The sequence below is a fragment of the Plectrocnemia conspersa genome, unplaced genomic scaffold (assembly GCF_051122295.1).
Source record: "Plectrocnemia conspersa isolate PC_06_02 unplaced genomic scaffold, ASM5112229v1 ptg000014l, whole genome shotgun sequence".
Lineage (NCBI taxonomy): Eukaryota > Metazoa > Arthropoda > Insecta > Trichoptera > Polycentropodidae > Plectrocnemia > Plectrocnemia conspersa.
Genome location: NW_028277178.1, coordinates 3,376,026 through 3,397,539, shown reverse-complemented (window position 1 = coordinate 3,397,539; position 21,514 = coordinate 3,376,026). Strand labels below are relative to the sequence as shown.

The 21,514-nt window shown below is 28.3% G+C and overlaps 1 protein-coding gene and 1 pseudogene across 1 annotated transcript; both read left to right on the top strand.

Annotated features, from left to right (window-relative positions):
- Window positions 1–9,858: 9,858 nt before the first annotated feature.
- Window positions 9,859–12,249, top strand: LOC148225987 (putative cytochrome P450 6a14). Its single transcript, XM_088203804.1, has 2 exons — window positions 9,859–11,175; window positions 11,964–12,249. The coding sequence occupies exons 1-2, from the start codon at window positions 9,867–9,869 to the stop codon at window positions 12,137–12,139; spliced, it is 1,485 nt and encodes a 494-aa protein (XP_088059930.1). The 5' UTR covers window positions 9,859–9,866; the 3' UTR covers window positions 12,140–12,249.
- Window positions 12,250–13,448: 1,199 nt separating this feature from the next.
- Window positions 13,449–14,868, top strand: LOC148225986 (cytochrome P450 6B7 pseudogene; annotated as a pseudogene).
- The last annotated feature ends 6,646 nt before the right edge of the window (window positions 14,869–21,514 follow it).

The window sequence follows — 21,514 nt, the reverse complement described above, 5'->3', positions numbered from 1 at the left end:
AACAACAATAGTAGGAACACATTTAATAATGTCTATAATAATTATATTTATTTAAAAAATCTTTGAAATTCTGCGCAAAATTAAAAAAAAACCAGATACATAAGTAGCAAAATTATGGAATAAAGTTAGTGGTATTGTAGGTTAATCAAATTTATTCATTTAACAATCCAGAACTGATGCTGATCCCCTAGAAATAGAAGTAGGAGAGGTGTCGCACGCAACGAAGAAAGAGATAAAGCATGCTATTTCGTGTAACGGTACTTCGTCCAGACGACATGGGAATCTTATGAAGCGCTCAGGTGAACTTTTGTGTGTTTTGAGTAGGAAGCAAAGTAGTAAGAAAATCGAGTTCTGATTGAAGCCTTTTCCGAAAATAAGTGTCGTGAGTACGCTATATATTTATGAGATAAAGGAGGTGCTGTCGCTCTTTTTTTACTCTTAATTCTCGGAACAATGCAACGATTAAGGATGTAAGTAGAGTAATATAAGGCAATTATATCTGCAAATATGTTTTTGTATGTATCCTGTATTGTTTTCTTTAGTTATTTTAAGGGTGCATTGTTTTAAAGCTGGTATGTCCTGCACATTTAAATATTGAATTTTATATTTAATTAATAAATTAAGAAATTATTGTTAATTTATAAGAAAATTAAAAAAAACGCATGGACTTATGGAACAATCTGGCTTATTTTCAATAAGCATACGATATTTCAAATACTGTGAGATTGATACTCAAGTTTCATAGAGAGTTTAATTAAAAATATTACGCTAAAATTGCAAGACTCAGATTAAGACAGTAATTATTAGGAAAACCAACATCAAGTTTGCTTGAAACTAATTAAAATTTCAGTAAGCATTTGAGGAATAAAGTAAGGTTACCTAAACAAGGATTTTCATTGACGTCGTGCATTTTAAAAATATCTACTTTCAGAGAAATAAAAAAAAAGTAGATTGCAGCTCCGTTACAAAGCACCAAAATGGGATTTTCCTCGCAAAAATTATACTCGCCTCCGTGTTTTCCGGAATTTCATTTGTTTAGCGCCTTGAAGTGGTTGGGAAGGGAAAAGAAAAATTAAAACCGTAAATAGTAGAGTATTTGCGTGCGAAACAATATATGTACTTGCTTCCCTGTAATGTATTTCCTGGAAGCGTTAACGTTGGTGAATTTACGAGTGAAAAATATATAAATACAATATTTCTGCATAAATTTTCCGCGTTAAATAATGAAAAAAATATTCTCGCGGGGCAGGTGTGTTAAATTAAAAATAAAAACGCTAGAATTGCGAGGTTCTACTTCGGGTTATAATTCATAATTTGCGTTAATTATCCTCAAAATAAACAACCCAAGGCGAGCTTTCTTGCGTTATCATTTTTTCGCTCTCTCCTTTTCATAATTAAAACTTTTCATGAATTTTTGAAAAAGTTCTCGCGACAAATTACGAAACTTGCATTGTTCGTGTTAATTAATAAAAGCTTGCATCCGACGAAAGCTCGTTGCTTGGAAATATATTCATAGTGATAATATGTATATAATATTAATTAGGTTGACACTTAGTTTGAGGTATAGAAAACTAAATATACATACATTCATAAATATATTAATAAAATTAATATATTAAAAGGTATCTATAATTTATAATTATTTTTTTGTTTACAAAATTACTATTGTACTTACTATGATTTATTTATTACAACCTGACAGAGTATCGATTTGACAATCAGTGAGAGAAATTTTAATGATTATAAACCATATTTACAATTTAAAATCAATTGATGATGCAGATTGAAATTCAATAATGAAAACTATTTGTGTTACAATTAGAAATGTCTCTCGTAAATCAAATACAGTGTACTCTAGATTATCCAGGTACGGATTAATTGTGCTTGAGATATTATTTTAATAAGAATATTATAGCAGCAACAAAACAGCTTTACCATGCTGGTCCTTTTAAAACACTCACTGAGAAAGACGATGGCTTGATTAATTTTTGAAAAAAATGACAACGTTGGATGCTTCACTTGAAATAGCACAATCTTGATCAAAAACGAATCCCGTAGCACTTGTTCGATTGTGAAAAAATTGTTTTTTTAAACTTAGAAATAAACGTATTGGAGTCTGAAGAGAATAAAACAAGACATGTATCTGAAGTATTCATATTAATAAAAAAAATTTAAATGCTTTGAAAATGTCAATCGGAAAAACATCGTGTAAGTGGTTTGACCGTGATTCAAACGATTCAGGTTTTCAATGCTTGACTGAAGCAGATATCGTTTCTATTGTCACTCAAACAGAAGAAAAAGAGAGTGATAGTGAGAATAGGTGTACAAGAGAAAAAGATACTGGACCACATCGAGCAAAGGGGATAAAATGATATAATAGCTCTTATAGAAAATCGTTCTGATATACGAAAATTATTGAGAGATTCTCAAAAGCAAACTATATAAAATCACAGATTTTTCTAAAAAATAAAAAAATTTATAATCTGTATTTCTATTAAATTGTATCTAAATACATATGTTAAAGCTAAATAAAATTGATAATTTGAGTATCCGTGTTTTTCAATTTTCCGTTTCCTTCCTTCCTAGCATTAATCAATAAAAATAGGATTATAAAAATTATATGGCGCATTAAATGCGTATCTCATAAATAAACTGATCAACGAAAAACATAGGGTATGTATTTTGGTTCATGTTTAAAAGAACCAAAAGCATTTTTAATGTGCTTAATACCATAAAAAAAGATTTAATTTTACATCTTTGCGTATTATTTATACAAATTCTGAATAAATATATCGCGTATCGAAAAAACGCAAACACAGAGTGATATCAAACACTAAATAAATAAAAGCGTTTTTTTTAATTAAGCTGGCTTATGATTTAAAACATTTTGTTGGGTTTTTAATAATATAATTATCAATCAGAAACCTGTAAAACGATTATGGTTTTGCTCAGCAATTATTTTAGAACACTCAACGAAATAGAAACGTAGGCTTTCGAAAGTAATCAAACATCATAAACAACTCTTTAATTTATAAGCTTAGATTTTTAACTATCTTATGTAATTATTTGATACCTTGAAATTTAAACGTTCACAAAAGGATTAATTTGAGGTGTAGTTAAACACGTTTTTTTTATAATTCTTTAAACATAACATGGCAGTCCAAACTTTACTTTTCAAAAAATAAATTACTTCTTTTATGTTAAATACATACAACTTTCTCTTTTTTAGATTCTAAAAGTATATTTAAAATAATTTTACATTCAACATCAGCTTAAATGTATCATTGAGAGAGTTTACAAATGTTCTCCTTAAAAATAAGCGATTTTATCTTTGGCTTGGTATTTTCAAGGACAAGAGTCAAAGTGGAATAGCTTCGATAAAAAACGCACAGTATGCATTCAACGTCATTATTAACATTTGCTTGTTGAAATCCGATATATCAACTTTTACTACTTTAATGAGAATTGCTTTATTCGACTTACTCAATAAATAAAAAACCAGATACATTTTTAATTATTTATTTAAAAACAGATAACATTCTAAATATATATCAAATTCAATATGTATCGATACTGATATTAATTTTAAAAGACTTGACTAAATGGAATCAATCGCCTTGTTCAAAGGACATAATAAATTGTAAGTATTTCCATAAAACGTTTAATGTGTCAATATTCTTTGATCACTTATTAAATTTAAGAACACTATTTGTATTACATTGTACTTATATTTATAAGTCAAGAGATTGATAAATTAAAATAGTTTATTTTTTATGTTTAAATAAAAAAATCTTGCTACGAAAAATCTCTTAAAATCGTTAAAAAAATAAAAAGTCATGCAATGTTTAAATAACAAACTTAGAAAGGATTAATGACTTACAATTAGTCGGCATTGCAAATAGATTTGCAGTTTCCAGTAAAGTTTTATTGTTTTGAAAATATGCACATTAAGAAACAATCGGAATGCTTTAAGAAGTTTTGGGTTTAGGTAAGCACAGCATGAAAACCGACTTTTTTATTTATATTGCAATTTTCAGCAAGTATGGGTAAAACATATTTTTAAATAAAAATATATGACATTATAAATAGTCTTATGTATATCTACTGTTTAACTACATGTATCATATAATTACGGTTTTATTATTGAGAGCAGTGATATTAAATTGAACGATGCGTGCTCACCTTTAAAATAATTTAATACATATCGAATCGGAATTAATTGGCTGGCCAAAATAATTGCGTTCAACCAAAGAGAATTTCATTGAACCGATAATATGAGATTATATTATTTTTTATCTTAGACATAAACTACTGATTAATACCATTCTGAATAATAAATAACGAACGGATCTTAAAAGAATATATTTTTCCAAGACAATAAAATCGCTTAACGTAAAAAATGCGTTGTGAATAATTGCCTGTCAAACACAAACCACTCGTCCAACACAACTGACAATTGCCATGCTTATCACAGACAGAAGCTAGCAAAATTATTTTAAAAATTACCAAAATGATTAACTGGATACCATTTACATCTATAACTTGTACTCAGGACCGCCGAAAGCAAACCAGTGCCCTGGGAAAACAATGATTCCGGGCCTCATGACAATCATAATATAATTTATTGAATAAATAATAATAGGTACGAGTAAACCCGTTTTATGCTACATATAAATATAAAAATTAGCCACCGTGGCGACATATTTTTTGAAATTAAAAATTAATAAACATAGTAAACTTCCAGTCCAGGTCAAAAGCAAGATTTTTTATAACAATATTACGTGTGAGAATCGAATGAAGCACATTTAAACCGAATTTTGACAAATAGGAGAGTAAAAAAAATTATTATTTCTCAGAAGTCAAAAATACACGTCAAAAGCAATAAAATCGTGCCGTCGCCGCAACAGTGGGAACGCTCGGTAACGAGCGTTCCGTCCAACGGTTGAATTTGGCTATTCCGAAAGAGGAATGATAGCACCGAACAAAAATTAATTAAAACCTGACGTATACATATTTTGCCACATTGGAATTAAAAATAACCGACTCTTAAATATTTTGGCTATCGATTATTTTAGGTATGAAAATACATATTTATAATCATTTTAAAATGTTGTCTATTATATAACACCCAAGAAACTATACATATGTACATATATTACGAGTCCTCGCTCGGAACGGAACGATCTAGGTGTTTTTTTTATGCTGCAATAAGGGTTTTAATTTATTTTGCTCTAACCAAACTTCTTCAGCTAAATAACTGACTACATCAAAATCAATGTCACGCGATCGTCGTGAAATAATATCCCCAAATATCAATAGATAAAAAAATACATTTTATTAGCATTTATACGGTTTGATAGACATAACCTCAATCTTCATACATACTAAGTATATATTACATGCTCATGTTTAAAACGTACCTGGGCAAATCTAACGTATATGTGCATTAAATCGGAAGCAATGATAATGTTTATGTATTATAAAAAAAAACTCACTTTTCGGCCTCGGAGCCCGTCGATGGGAATTCAAAATTTGAAGATTTCATTGCAAAAATTGTTTATCTAGTTTAATCAATGTATTCTTATAATCCTTACTCAAATTATGTATATATTTCATTTTCATAGTTATAACATACCTAGTTAATTTGCAATCCGAATATTTATATTCAGTCAAATCGAACAACACATATGACGAATTAATGAAAATTATTGTAGCGTAGCAAAATTTTATTAATAAATAATAATTATTTAAACTGTTGTCATGTTGATGTCGGCCATCTTGTTTTATATTTAAATGCTTATTTTTCATTGGTCGAAACAACAGAATGCATTACCGGTGGCTCAATTTTTATTTTTATTATTTTAATTAAATATATTTCCTTTGTTTTTGTGTATTATTATATACACCGTTTATACAAAGCGATGGTGTGAATGTATTTCGATATGACTTTACTAAAATGACATATCTTAAAAAATATTTTCGGGATAGATTCGAGACTGTTTTTTCTAGATTAGGGATGAAACTGAATGATTTATTTATTTATTTTTCTGCATTAAATCCAGTTGTCAAATTACCGATAATACAATCAATAAATTTATACAATTTAGCTGATGCTGTTGTATAAATTTGCTTGTTAGTTTTTTGATTCGGGTTGTATTTGCTTCACAGTCCATTTGCTGACTGTACACGCACGTAAGTGGCCCGAGGCTTTATCCGCATCGTGCATACTATTTCACCGTCTGCAATATTTTATTCGGGCCGCAACATGTGAGCAAAGAACAGCTTTATTGGCGCACTGATTCAATAAACCATCGCGGCTGACTTTAAGACTGATTGCAGGACTGCGCCTACTACGACTTGCCCACGAAGCCTGCCAAAGCAGTCTGTCATAATGCCTATCTGACATACAACACCGCGTGGGATTTTAAAGAATATGTGTTTAAAATTGATATTTGTGTCGAGGAATTGAAAATAAATTATTAAATGTAAAATAATTAAAAAATATTAGTGTGTGAAATATGTATGTAAAAAAAGTTAAAGTGGGGGCTTGAAATTTTTGGTAGTTTTTGAATTAAGGCACATTAATATTATATATCTTAGAAATTTCTTAAGAAATCAGGTACTCTATTTGTAAATTATTATTTTTTGATAATTTATTATAAGTTCAAATATTACAGTTTTTTAATAATATTATTTATTCACAATAAAAAAATAATAAAAGCATATCGACTTATATAATATAAAAAGTAAAATACACGAGAGTCTTCAGCATGTTTTTATTAGCATTATATTTAATAATAAAAAAACTGCGCAAACAATCTAGAGCTGACGACGGCAAAAAACTTTTACTGGGCAAAGTTTCGATGTAAACAGCAAATCGGATTCAAAATGTATATTAATTAACTAGAACATAAAGATATTCGGCATTCTCATGACAAAACCTCGACAAACTTCAAGTGTCGTTAGTTTTGATTGAATTAGTTTGCCTTTCTCAAAAGCGTTGTATTATTTTTTTGACATTTATACACTACAAAAAATAGTCCTCGCCTATGTACAATAGTTTGAGCTATCGCGTCTCGGGCTCGTAAAAGTTATTTGATTCGCAAACTTTGTCTCCACGTTTATTAAGCAGTTACACGAGAAGAAAAAGGTGAAAGGGGAGACAAACGTAATAACGACTTTTTTCCTCGGCATGGGGCGGAAACTTTGGTAACCGTATTATGTTCCATTATGACGAGCGTGTGTTATGACGAGGCATCGGAAACTCTTTTAATTTCGTCACCGCAAAAGTTTGCGTCCCGAAAATGAAACCAATATAAAGATATGACCGGAAATTTCCCGCGGGACGTGTCGCAAAGTCGATCCGGGAAGTTTTGCTTAGTGTTATGATTGTTTGGCGAGAGGAAAGTTCCGGTGCGATTGTCGGCTCGCGAGGTCCCAAATTAATTTCGAAGAGGAGTCAGCGAAAGTTCTAACTTGCCTTTGGAAAGTTCAAAGTCTTCGGAAAACGACATTCTCAGATCGATTCTCAGAAATATATAGCTAATAATTTAATTTACTTTTAAAAAAATGCGATTTTAAATCAGATAATTTATGTGTGACTCTTATTATTTTAAAAGAATATCTAAAAAATATGATACAAGGCTGATAAAAATAAAAGCAAGTTTTCTTACTCGTTGGAATAAAATTATTCGTTTTTCAGAAGTAAAAAATTAGCGTAAAACGCAATAAAACCCGAACCGCGGGTGTGTAGGAATCTAAAGTTTAGGTGGTTTTCTGCTTCATGATTAAATTTGGAAAGAATTATTTAACAAGTTACAAATGGGTAATATTATGCTCAAGAGTTTCGACTCATAATACAGCATTATACATGTATTACTACATATTTTGCTTCAGTTTATAGCACGAATTGATTCTGGATTCACCTCCTACCTGGGCTGTTGCGAGTAGCAGCCGCAGTTGAGTTAAACCAACACGTAACTTACCGGTAAATTACCATTCTTGAATAGAACAAAAATATATGCCTAAAATAAAAATAAACAAAGTACTTTTGTGGCAATTAATTTAATCTGTGCGACAGATAAAATATTTTTAACATTTTGTTGTAAGATGACATAGTAAATTTAAAGAATAAAGAAGAGATATTTATGAAAAAATTATCTGTTTTAACTAAAAAACTCATTAAACAAATTTTAATCATAAAAAAATATTTTTGACATTCGTTTAACTTTATAAATAGTTTTACAGAACTAGTATTGATTATACGGTTAATAAAAATATGCGGGTGTTGGGTGCCAAAAAATAAATTATATGCGATACATTTATTAAATTAAAATCATTTTGAAGTCTCGTTTTTATTTAACAAAATTTGTCAATGGTAAGAAGTCAAGAAATGTGTTTTAGTTTTATTTAAAATATTTTTTTTAAATATAATTAAGACTTTTAATAGATTGGTAATAATGATATAGTTTGATTGTAAATATATGTTAAAATAAAATATTATTTAGATTTACTAGATTTGTCTGATAGCTTATTTGCTACACATTGATACACGAGGTTTAATTGTGCTCTCATACAAGAGGAGCTACGTCAAGCTTCGACAGATATTATGGACTGAGAGAGCAGCCGCTTCCCTCTTCGCGCCAACCCTGGTACAGGTATGACGTTTGAAATCGTCGGAGACGAGAACCTACAAAATGTATTTATAGTAATTACACAAATTCTACCTGACTCAAAATTTATTGCGCAATAATAATAATTTATAACAAAAAAACTGTATTATATATAAATCAAGAATTTGGTTTTAAAAACTCATTTTTAATCCTTAAAATAAATATTTCATATTTTATTAACATTTGTTTTATTATACTATGTAAGGTTTATACTCAATTTATCTAATAACTTACAATGTTAGTTATTTATATAAAAGCCTAAATGGTAATGTATTCGGGTTTTTATTATTATTTACACAAGTCAAAGCATCTGTATGTACTTTCATACATATATGTCTACGATTGTAATAATGGTAATTAAAATATAATTATGATATTTAACCAGTGATTTTTTTATTATTTAATTTATTTATTGTATGTATATTTTCAATAGCAGTGACATAAATAACAACTTAAAATCAGAGTAAATTATGAGAACATATCAGTTAATGTCATATTTTATATATTATTGTTTTATTTTTAATGCTAATAAGATTATTTATATGATAATGAACAGCATGAATGACAGTTGACCATAATTTAACAAATATAATTATGTGATTATATATTAAAATTAAAAATATGTGTAAAAAGCCATGTTTTTAAAAAAAATTATAAATATATTTTATTCATAATTACCTTTAAAAATATTATTGATTGTATAAAAGTATTTATTTTAAGCTTAGGACTTGATATTTATTTTTAGAAATAATATGATTTTATTTAATTCCATGTATTAATTAAATCAGCGAATCACTCAGAAACGTCTGTTGGCGACGTATTTTTAATTTTGTTTAGCCTTCAAGGGACACATGTTTCCTGTGAGGACAACTTTGAAATAGAGAGAACAAAAAAATAATACAATCATAAACTTTTTTTATTAAAACGTTTTATATCTATATCTACCATACATCCTGTTTCTCACACGATTTATATTTCATATTCACTGGAACATTATGTCATAAATAATTAAAATATACGATAAGCAAACATAAATCATAATGAAAGCGATAATACAATAATTTTCCAGATAACACTGACAACTTTGACGTTTCTATAAATTAGCATGTTAAATTTATAATACATATGTATATAAAATATGTTTTACGTTGATTCGCTTAGTGATTTTTTAACCTTTCAAGACAACACATCAAAATGTTATTGTACAGTATAATCGTTGCTGGGGTACTGTATTTTTTATACACATTGTATAAGCTTCATACATATTGGAATGGCAAAGGAGTTGGCCACACAACGTTTTATTATCTGTCAGCTATAACAAATTATAATAAAACATATGGAAAAATAGCTAAAGAAGCTTATGACAGATTTCATAATCAACGATTTGCGGGTACGATGAGAATCACAAAGCCTTGTGTAGTATTGAATAATTTGGACGATGTGCAAAGAGTGTTGGTGACGGATTTTAACCATTTTAGAGATAGAGAAGTAATTCTTCAGAAAGACAAGAACAATTTGAGCGCGCATCTATTCAACCTGACTGGAGATAGATGGAACGTTGCACGTAAGAAACTGACGCCAATTTTTACATCGTGTAAGTTAAAAAACATGTTTTATATTATGGAGGAACTGAATATTAAATTTAGAAAGTTTTTGGAAACGTACGATGGTAAAGAAGCAGACTTTCATTATCTCATGGCTCAACTATCGGTTGATAATATCGGCGCTTGTGTTTTTGGGATTGATATGAACGCCATATCTACAGAAGGGTCAATGTTTTGTAAAATGGGACGAAAGATGATGCACTTCACGACTATAAAAAGGCTGATGATGCAATTTAGAGTTACGTTTCCGAAGGTGTTTTATCATTTAGACATGAACATAATGCCTAAAGACGAGCACGATTTTTTTACAGGTGTGATTAATAACGTTGTCAAAGATCGAGAAACGAATAAAATAAAACGCAATGATTTTATAGATCTTCTCCTTGAACTGAGAGATAGTTCAGAAGCAGAAGAAGATATTATTAAGATCGATGAACATTTCATAGCCGCTCAAGCTTTAGTGTTCTTCTTGGCTGGATTCGATACTTCATCAAACACCGCGGCCTTCGCGCTTTATCAATTGAGTAAGAATCCCGATAAACAAGAAAAACTGTATAATGAAATATGCACAGTGATGACAAGACACGACGGGAAACTAACATATGAGGGGATTTTCGAAATGACCTATATGGAAATGGTTTTTAATGAAACCTTACGAATGCATCCAATTGGAGCCAATATTATACGAGCTTGTACGGCTCCATACACATTTCCTGATAGCAACCTGAGCTTAGAAAAAGGAGACATGGTGACAATACCGTTAATAGGGATTTATTATGATTCAACATATTATCATGAGCCTAAAAAATTCATACCAGAAAGATTCGAACCTGGTGCTAAAGCCAAAAGACATCCGATGACCCACTTGCCTTTCAGCGAAGGTCCTAGAAATTGTATCGGTGAGTACTAATAACAACTTTTATATTTTTAATATACAAATAATTTAATATTAAAATAACACATTTATTAGAATATGTTCGGTTTTGAATTTATTTTGAGTAAAAATCTTAGCTAAAAAATCTAAAGAAAGATTTAGGATAAATAATTTATTTATAAATGCATTTATTTAATTGATTATGATAAAATATGATAAGAGTCAAGACTTCAGAATTCCTAGTACATATATTTTACAACGGACAATTATATCAATAATTTAAAAATAATAAAATTATTTTATACTATAATTTATTAAAAAATAAAAAAATTAAACATGTAAATAATATATTTATAAACTACTGGGAAGAACTAGTAAAATTGCTTTTTTTACTTTAATTAACCACATATGTATATGTGATGTAAACAATAACATGCATGATATATACATTAAATAAATTTAATTCTCATTCTTTAATTACTTAATAGTTAAATTATCACTCGAAAAAATATAAGTTGAGGCAAATGATAATTGCGTTTTATGTAAGTGCATTTTCATATAGCAACAGAGATCTGTTTCTACAAGCGAAAGAGTACACACTGAATCTCAGAAATATTATGTATTGTATATGCTAGTATAATTTTAGTAGTAACAGATTCATATTTAATTTATTAGAGAAAAATTATACGATATATCAAAAAGAAAATATCCAACTCCGAAAAAATATTTAGATTTTTATTGTAAACTATGATATCTAAAATAATCTTATTATTTAAAACATATATTAAAATTGTATTTGTATTAACTTTATAGGAAGCAGATTTGGAAGATTGCAAACATCACTCGGAATTATTGCTGTGATCAAAGATTATTATGTTGAACCGTGTTCTAAAACAGACCTTAAAATTCAATATGATAAATATGCTGTAATAACTACCAGTAAAAATGGAATTTGGTTAAAATTACGCAAACGGACTCCCAAATCATAAGAATCCGTAAAAACGTTTATTGTCGAATAAAATAAATATGAAACAATTTATATTATGATCATTTTAAATTATTGTTCAAGGCAATTAAACCAACATAATATAATTGCAGAATATGAGAGTATATAATGGTAATAAAAAAATATATACTAATTTTATTCTTTAATGTTATTTATTTATGTATTTATAATATTGCCAAGAAATTTAAAAAAAAAATTGATGTGCTTAGGTTTAATACTTAAATAAAACTTATTTTTTGTATGCTGTTGTAACTACTAGTAAAAATGTGATTTGTTTAAAATAAAAATTAACTATTTTAAAATTATTTATAAAAAATAATTTTGAAATAGTTAATATAGTTAATAAAAAAATTATACCAAAAAGAATATTGTTTATAACTTAATGAGTATTTTTGGTAACATGATAAATTAAAACCAAATTTCAAATAGAAAATAATTAATGTTAATAATCTTTGATATTTTTTAAGACATGTAATACAAATTGTAGAATATATAATTAAAGTAGTAAATTAGGATTGTAATATTATATAATATTATATATAATATAATACATTTAAATGCTTATGCTCAATACTAAAATTTAATTTTTTAACATTTTTTTTATTATAAATATGCTGTTACATTACTGTAAATTATTAATAAAAATTATTAAAAAATAAATATATTAAAAAACACAAAAAAATTATATTTTTACTTATATAAATTATTTTTCCTATCAGAAAATGTAATACAAATATGAAAGTAAGAAATAAATATTTCTACCTATACTAATTATAAAATAATGTTTAAATAATTATTATAATATGAATAATATTTTATCAATGTATTTTTTAAATATATATGATTTGATATATGTACTTATGGTAATAAAATAAAAATAAAAATTATTAACGTATTTATAATTGTAAGAATGTTAAAGATTCGTGCTATTATATAATTTTTGTAGTATATTTTATATTTAATATAATTTATTATATATTTAGCAATATTTTTGCATTATACGTAAATAAAATTATTTGCAAAAATTTAATTGAAGTGACGGCAATAAAAAACAACTAATGCAATACGATTAGGATAATCACAATTAACGATAAGTATATAGTGGTTTATGTATAAAATCATGACTAGTCGTTTTCTTACCTTCTTAGTGAAACATTGACATGTTGCTTTACATAATATTACAATTTTTAACAGTGCTTTTGGGGCTATTTATAATAACGTTATTTTGGAAGCTTCATACCTATTGGGATGGCAAACCCGTCCCTCACGATATGTTCTATTATTTAGGATGGATGCTTAATTATAATAAAACAGAAGGGAAAATAGTCAAGGACTTGTATGATAAATATCCAAATGAGCGATTCATCGGCGGTGTCAAGTTTTTAAAACCATATTTGATACTCAGAAATTTAGAAGATATTCAAAGTGTTTTAGTGACTGACTTCAATCATTTTCGCGACAGAGAACAGGTTATCACTAAGAATACCAAGAATTTGAGCTTGCATTTGTTAAACTTGAGCGGAGATCGATGGACCGCGACTAGAAAGAGGCTCACCCCAATATTCACGTCGTTGAAGTTAAGAAGCATGTATTATATAATTGAGACATTGAGCGTCAAATTCTCGCAGTTTCTAAAAAGGTACGACGGAAAAGAAGCGGATTTTGTTGAAATTATGGCAAAGTTTATGACTGATGTTATAGGCGCTTGTGCTTTCGGTATTGATATGAATTCAGTAACTGAAGAAGATTCGTTGTTTCGAAAAATGGGGCGAAATATCATGGAGATAAACGCATGGAAGTCGTTCAAGATGTGTATGAGGTTAATGGCTCCAGATTTTTTCAGCAGGCTAGGAGCTCAAATAATAAGTAACGAGGAAGGAGAGTTTTTCATGAGTTTAGTCAAGAAGATAATCAAGGAGAGAGAAAATAGTAAAGAGAAGCGTGGAGACTTTATAGATCTTCTGCTTGAATTAAGAGCAGATAAGAAAGCAAACGAATCTGTTGAAATCAGTGAAAACTTTATCGTTTCGCAGGCTTTTGTGTTTTTTCTGGCTGGATTCGACACTTCTGCGAATGTTTCAGCTTTCGCGTTGCATCAACTGAGTTTAAATCTTGACGTTCAAAATCAAGTTTACGAAGAAATATGTTCAACTTTAAAAAAACACAATGGAAAATTTAGCTATGACTGCTTATCTGAAATGAATTATCTGAACATGGTCATCGACGAGACGATGCGAATGCATCCAGGTGGAACTTTACTTTTTAGGACGTGTACTTTACCTTACACGTTTCCTAGGAGCAATTATAAAATAGAAGTAGGCCAACAAATTTGTATACCAACACTGGCACTTCATTACGATCCAAATTTATACAAAGAACCTAAACAATTTAAGCCCGAACGATTTGCACCAGAGCAAAAGAAAAAAAGACATCCCATGTCATTTGTACCTTTTGGAGGAGGGCCTAGGAATTGCATTGGTGAGTCAAAAATATAAAGATCATGAAAATATAGCTTGAATAATGTTTTTTATTAATATTCTAGGAATCAGGTTTGCAATGGTGCAGACAAAACTTGCGATAATAACCGTACTTAAAGATTTTCACGTTGAACCATGTTCAAAAACAAGAACGAAAATAGAATACAAAAAATCAGCAATAGTTACTACCAGTAAACACGGTCTTTGGTTAAAATTAATCAAAAGGAAACACTAAGTATTTATTTAATAAACTTTTTACTACTAAATAATCAAGATTTTTTTTATTTTCATTAAGCTATGCATAGTTTATGATCATAATCGTACATTTTATATTAAAAAACGTGACAATCTCTTGTTGTTTTCTAATCTTTCGCAATGTTCTTTAATATATTCGTTACCCTTTTGCTATTTAAAATAGTAGAACACATTTTTAATTGAAATTTTTAATAGAAAGGTAAATCTGTAGCACATATAACGTTTTATTATGTATCAGGATACTAATGAGGTGCAAAAAAGCTATTCTTGTATAACTACAGAAAGTTTATTGCTGGTATCAGATATCTATCATCTTGTGTGGATTTAAAAGACTTGACGATAATCAAAATATACTGGTTTTATGAGATTTAAAACACTTTCGCAATAGCGGCAACATGTATGACACAAAGAAAAAAAATACTTGTTGAATAATTCGTTTACTGTATAAGGAAATAAATGGAAGCTTACGCAAAGTATTGATACCAATAGTTTCATCATCTAAGTCTTAAAAGTATGTTCATTGAAAAAATGAACGCTAAATTTTCAGAGCATTTGAATTGAAAAATTGGAAAATTATTTTAAAATTGCGCCTTAAATTTTATAAATTTTTTAATAAAAAAATATATATATATATATAAAAAAATATTTAAATACATCATCATTAAAAAATTAAGCGTTAAATTTCAGAGCATTTGCAATTGCTGAAAGGTAAAGAAACAAATATTGAAGTGCTATGTGAAAACGTCGGCTTTTGTGGTTTCAAGATTTATACAAACTCGTTTTTGAAAATGATTCCATGTTTAAAAAAATGTGAATCACAGTCATGGTTCATGACTGTATTTCTAATTTTTTGTTTAGAAAAAAACCCTAATAGCCATGAGGAAATTTATGCTTTCATTCTCGAGCCTTTCTTGTTATTTAGGATTGAAAGATATGGTTCAAATCTAACTAGACTTTTTTTCAAATATAAATATAACGACAGTGAAATTTTTAAATATATCAAAATAGTCAAAAACTTCATTACTGTACACGCTATGAAGTTCTTCGGCATTGGTGTGAATACACCTGAAAAAAGCATCACCTTTGCGCTCTATCAATTGAGTTTAAATAAAGATAATCAAGAAAAAGTACACATATCTTTTAATAAAGTTCAACGGAAAAATCAGAGCTTAATTATTAAGAGACAACGCGAATGTATCAATCTGGAGACACTGTATTTTTCGGCATAGCTTACATTATTTCTGGAATTAAATAGTAATTAAAAATGCCCGAGCAAAGTATAGTACCAGTATTAGTGATTCATCTCAATCTAAAATAATATTCTGAGCCAGAAAAATTCATACCGGAAAGATTCACCCCGAGTGCTAAGATAAATATGCATCCGACATCTTTTGGAAAAGGTTCTAGAGATTTATTTGGTAAGTTAAAAATATATATTTTCATATCTATTTGGTTATAATTGCAGAGAAGAATATATAAATAAATAAACTAAATATTTTTATACGTATATTATATTAATAAATAATGTTTTTATGTGATACTGAAGTTTAGATATCTAAATTAAGATGTGTTGTTTGTACAATACATTTTTATTTAATAATAGAGAATTATGGTCGCGATTGGTTTAACGCACAATAGAGCCAGGATCGAAATTTATATTATCTGCGAAAGTTTTGACGCGATTTATATACTTCCTGGGAAAAGGCTGCGACATTTCCCAAAAGGAAGTTCGCGAAAGCCTCAACTTATAAAACTCGCCTATAAAGTGCACACTTTAAGTTCATCGAACGACAGGCTGAACTCATAAAATTTTCCACATGATTGAAGCTTTTTCCACTTACTTTGGTTAGGCGGCGCATCCTTCCCCCAAAATATTCCGTTTAATAAGTTTGCTTGGTGTGAATCCTTCGTTTTTATCTGACGCTAAACATATAGTATAAAATATATTGTTATGATGCAGCAATTTTTCATTATATTTTATTTTTTAAATTTTAATACACACATAATAAATATATGCATACATAACTATATGATATACGGTATAATAAATATTACGGGCTATCAAAAACCACTTTATTGTATTAAAATTTTACTAAAATGTTAATAATTTCAAAGCTGTATTAATGTTTTATAACACTAATTGAATCATAAACATTGATTGCATAATTTAGATGTAAAGACTAATTTAAAAAACATATTTATTGTAATTATATTAAAATTTCACTTTACACAAAAAATACACTGTGAGATAAATAAAAATATTAGAAATCCTTTAACGCAAATCTGCAAGGTTTAAATTATCAACATTTTCAGAACATCTAAATATTGACAGACTTTTTAAAACCATCAAATATACAAATTTCACAACATAAACACTATAAATTTTACTATTTATAAGCTTCGAGACATCCAAAAAAAAAATCTCGCTACGAGTAAGTATTTTAGTATCCTTTGTGATTATATGACGGCCACCCACAAAGTTATGCTTTGACATAAATATGCATGAAAGGTGCACAAAATCACTTATGCAATTGGCTCTCAACTAGACTTCGCTCTCATTTGTTCAAACTTCAAAATTCCTCAAAAACGAAATGTGATTTCTCTGAACTCACTCACGAGACGATCACTTCTGTATTTACGACACCATTTTTGAATACTCGTAGATCACTTGGCGTTCTCACAAGACTCGCCAATTTGAATCAGATGATAGACAAAGAATCAGGAAAAAAGCGACACGATAATTTCACCTGTATGGCTCTACGATTCTACTGCATTTTTATTATTGTATGAGATACCGGATTTTGATTTGATACTTATTTACTTTCAAAAAACATCATACAACACATTGTAAATAAAACATATGATTTTTATCAGATCGCAACTATAAACATTAAGGATACTGTTGATTTTTTGTATGTTTGGTGTACTGGCAAACAATATTTAACGATTAGGAAATACACTGTTTGAAATTGAATAATTACAAATAACTCTTATTTTTAAAGATATGTAATTAATATCTAGTATGTGTACGAAAATGCTTTTATAATACCTGTATACCGTAATTGAAAGCTCTGTACATAGCTCACTAATTCTGCGAATATTAATTAGTTGTGCTCTTTATTAAAATAATTAATTTGGTATGAGGATATATAAAGGTGTCAGTACAATATGTTTGTATTTATATAATTTATATTATTATTCATACATTTATTTTAATACACTTAGCTAGTGAAATTAGTGAAGCATAATTTTAATTTATATACAAATCTGGTCCTGGGTGGTGTATTAAAATTAAGAGGGATTTACATTCCATATCAGCAGTAAAAACAATATAAAAGCCTTTTACACTTTAAGTGATAAGTTTTTAAATTTACGATTGTTATCGAAATACACAGTAACATAATACACGGGCCATAAAACAAGACCATAAAAATACAATACTTATTTTTTATCGCATATTTTACGATTTCCTATTAATATGTCATTAGCCTAAAACTCAGACGCCAATGTAAATATTGATTAAAAAAACACAGTCAATATGCATACACACATTATCGCGACACTTTGATCTAGTATTGATTCTGATCCACAAACTAAACCGGTATTTTATGTAATAGATTGTGATAAAAAAACCTACATCTAGTTATAATCTGGGTGGCTTAAGCCTTCAATGTTTATCTATGCATGAAACGTCGTTATCTCAAAGAAGTCTCTTGTCCCATTTTCTGATTTTTCTCTCACGCAGCCAAGCCTCCTTCTTTGCGCTTCAAATTATATTCATGATGATATTAACCCAGTTTTACGATGGACAGAACGCCATCTTGTTAAGTAGTTGTCACGGCCACTTGTGACTCCGGTGATAGAGCCACCAACCTTAAGGGTCCATGAATATTTATGCTCTTTGTGCTTTGGGGTAGACGCCCTCTGAGGGGAGGTCAACAACGCTGATGAAAAATTCTCATCACATGCAACGAACAGCATCATTTGACCTAGACACTTCGGCTTGGTATTATGCAAATTGAATCATAAACATATAATCATATGATTGGACATTATCTTTTAATACGTTATAAGTCTTGTGTATAAAAAAAGGTTTTACTATTCAATCTACAATCAAATTAAATTATATCAAAATTAGAGTTTTATATATTCAATAATGAAATAACTAGTTTTATTACCGTGAATTTTTTTTTTAATTATGATGTAAATAAAATTAAAATTAGAATATAATTTATTATTAATAAGCTATGTATAGAATAAAATATATACAAAATATGATCGTTAAAGTATTTGAAATCTCCAGCATATTTTTTATCAATGGGCGATTAAAATGTTCCGCACAGCTGTTTACTTTTTGTAGGTTTGACATGCGGGAAAATAATATTCAACGATTGATTGACAAATACACAAAATTATAAAGGAGTGCATTCCTAAATATACAGGTAGGCAAAATAATGGTAAAATTATTCAAATAAAGCTAAATAATTATGTCGTACTAAACAGTTTCTCGATAAAAAAGAATGTAATATTTCTGTAGTATATAAAAAATATATTTTATTATTTTTTTAAAAATATTTCTATTAGGTAAATACCGGTATTTATATATTGAAAATAAATGGCCATGGTAATAAATATCGTTATTGAAAATATCTGTAGTCATAATATTTTTTTATATAGAATATGTCTCTCAAAGTTAATGCGTCATAGTTTATCCATAAATTTTATATACTAAAATATATGTAAAATATGTCAAGCAAAACATAAATGTCAAAATCTCTTCGAATATGTAGGGGAACAAGTATAGGGCAAAAAAAGAAGCGTGTAAAATATGCGGATTCTATTTGCATGCAAATTTAACTGAACACCATATGTATTTTTTAATCTTCTCTCTAACCAGTATATATAATACATGCATATCCTACTTTACTTCTAAAGCTATACTATTATACTTGAAATTGTGCAACTTAGAAATGTATATATATTTCAGTGAATGTGTATATAATATTTCAAGTAAATTATATATTCACTAGTAAAAATTTAATTTCACTAACTGAGCCAATCAAAATATATTTGAAGCTGTATTTTTACACAAGTCGTTCTACTGTTATTGATAGTCAATTTAACCGCTGCGAAACATTAATTTGCTGTTCAAACCCAAACCTAGCCTAAGCGAATTTAAAAATGGTTTATTCTTTAGGTTAGGTTAGAGTTAGAACATAAAATGGACGATTCGCAATTATCAAATCGAGTTTCAACGACAGTTTAGTTTTAAAACTTTTTTATTAAATGTTTTTAAAAATAGTTTTACTGAAACGCGAAAAGTGAAAATATAACTTGGTAATTGGTACTGGTAATACGCATTTACTATATCATACATATTTAATCAAATATTAATTTTCTTACTGAATGATATTTTTTTTATAAAAACTTTATTCGCAGCACAGTCTTGACTTATATGTTTTTATAGCTTATTTTATAATTTTTAGAAATAGTAGTAATAGTATGGCTTTCAAACCATGTAAGAACCGGAACCCGCGGGTTTTTAAAGGAACTGAGAACTGTGTTATTTTAACGGGTACCTGATTCTTTTTATTTCAATATGTTAATTTTTTTTAAAGTTAAACATCTGTTGTTTTTTTAAGTTAAACATCTGTTGTCAAAAAGAGGGAAACTTATTTTGTTTAAAAAAACAAAATTCTCCCTCTTTTTTCTATTTTGCAAAACCGATTTAGGGATTAGTTAAACCCTTCTGGGCAACGATATTCAGTGCATCTAAGAAGTTCGTTAAAAGCACAGCTGCATATAGAGTAGGTAGTGATAGTAGCGGGGTATCGAAAAGGTAAAATGAATTATGATTAAAATTCAAGATAAATTCAAAATCCAAGATATAGTATAATATTCGTAAATCTCAACTCAGGTCAATATCTAATACTTGACAAAAATTAACTGGAACTGAACTGGGTACCCGGTTCCTATATAAAAATATCCGAAAACCAGGTAATGAATTTGGGCGGTTATTCGGATGCCCTAGTCATACATATTTCAGAATTTTCATTGCCATCTTCCAACAATAAAGACCTTCCAATATGAAAATATGTTATGATGCACTAAGAGTTATCATAACATATTTTATGATACACTAATCAATAACATGTCTTAATATTAAGACATGGTATTTATTAGTGTAAAAATATGTTATGATACACTTATAAATACCATGTCTTAATATTAAGCACTTATTTAATCTGCGATATTTTTACGGAAAATTGTTATTTATTTTATTTTTTCTATTTTGTCATCTTGATTGCTTATATTTTTTTATTATTGCCTTTTATATTCATATCATAGGTAGATTTTGTTACAATACAAGTACTTAATTAATGGTAATTTTACTGTGTAGTTATTGGTAGGATTAATATAACATAAACCATTGGATGTTTGCCGCCCCCATTAAATGTATATGATATATACAGACTGGTTTGATTTTATTTAGAACCTGTTTTACATAATATTAATTGCAAAAATACGGTTCATCATGAGTAAGGTAAAAAATTATTAATAGTATTGAAAATCTGCAAAATAACAATGATTTGGCTTAACAGTAACATTAGAAATTAATACTTAAG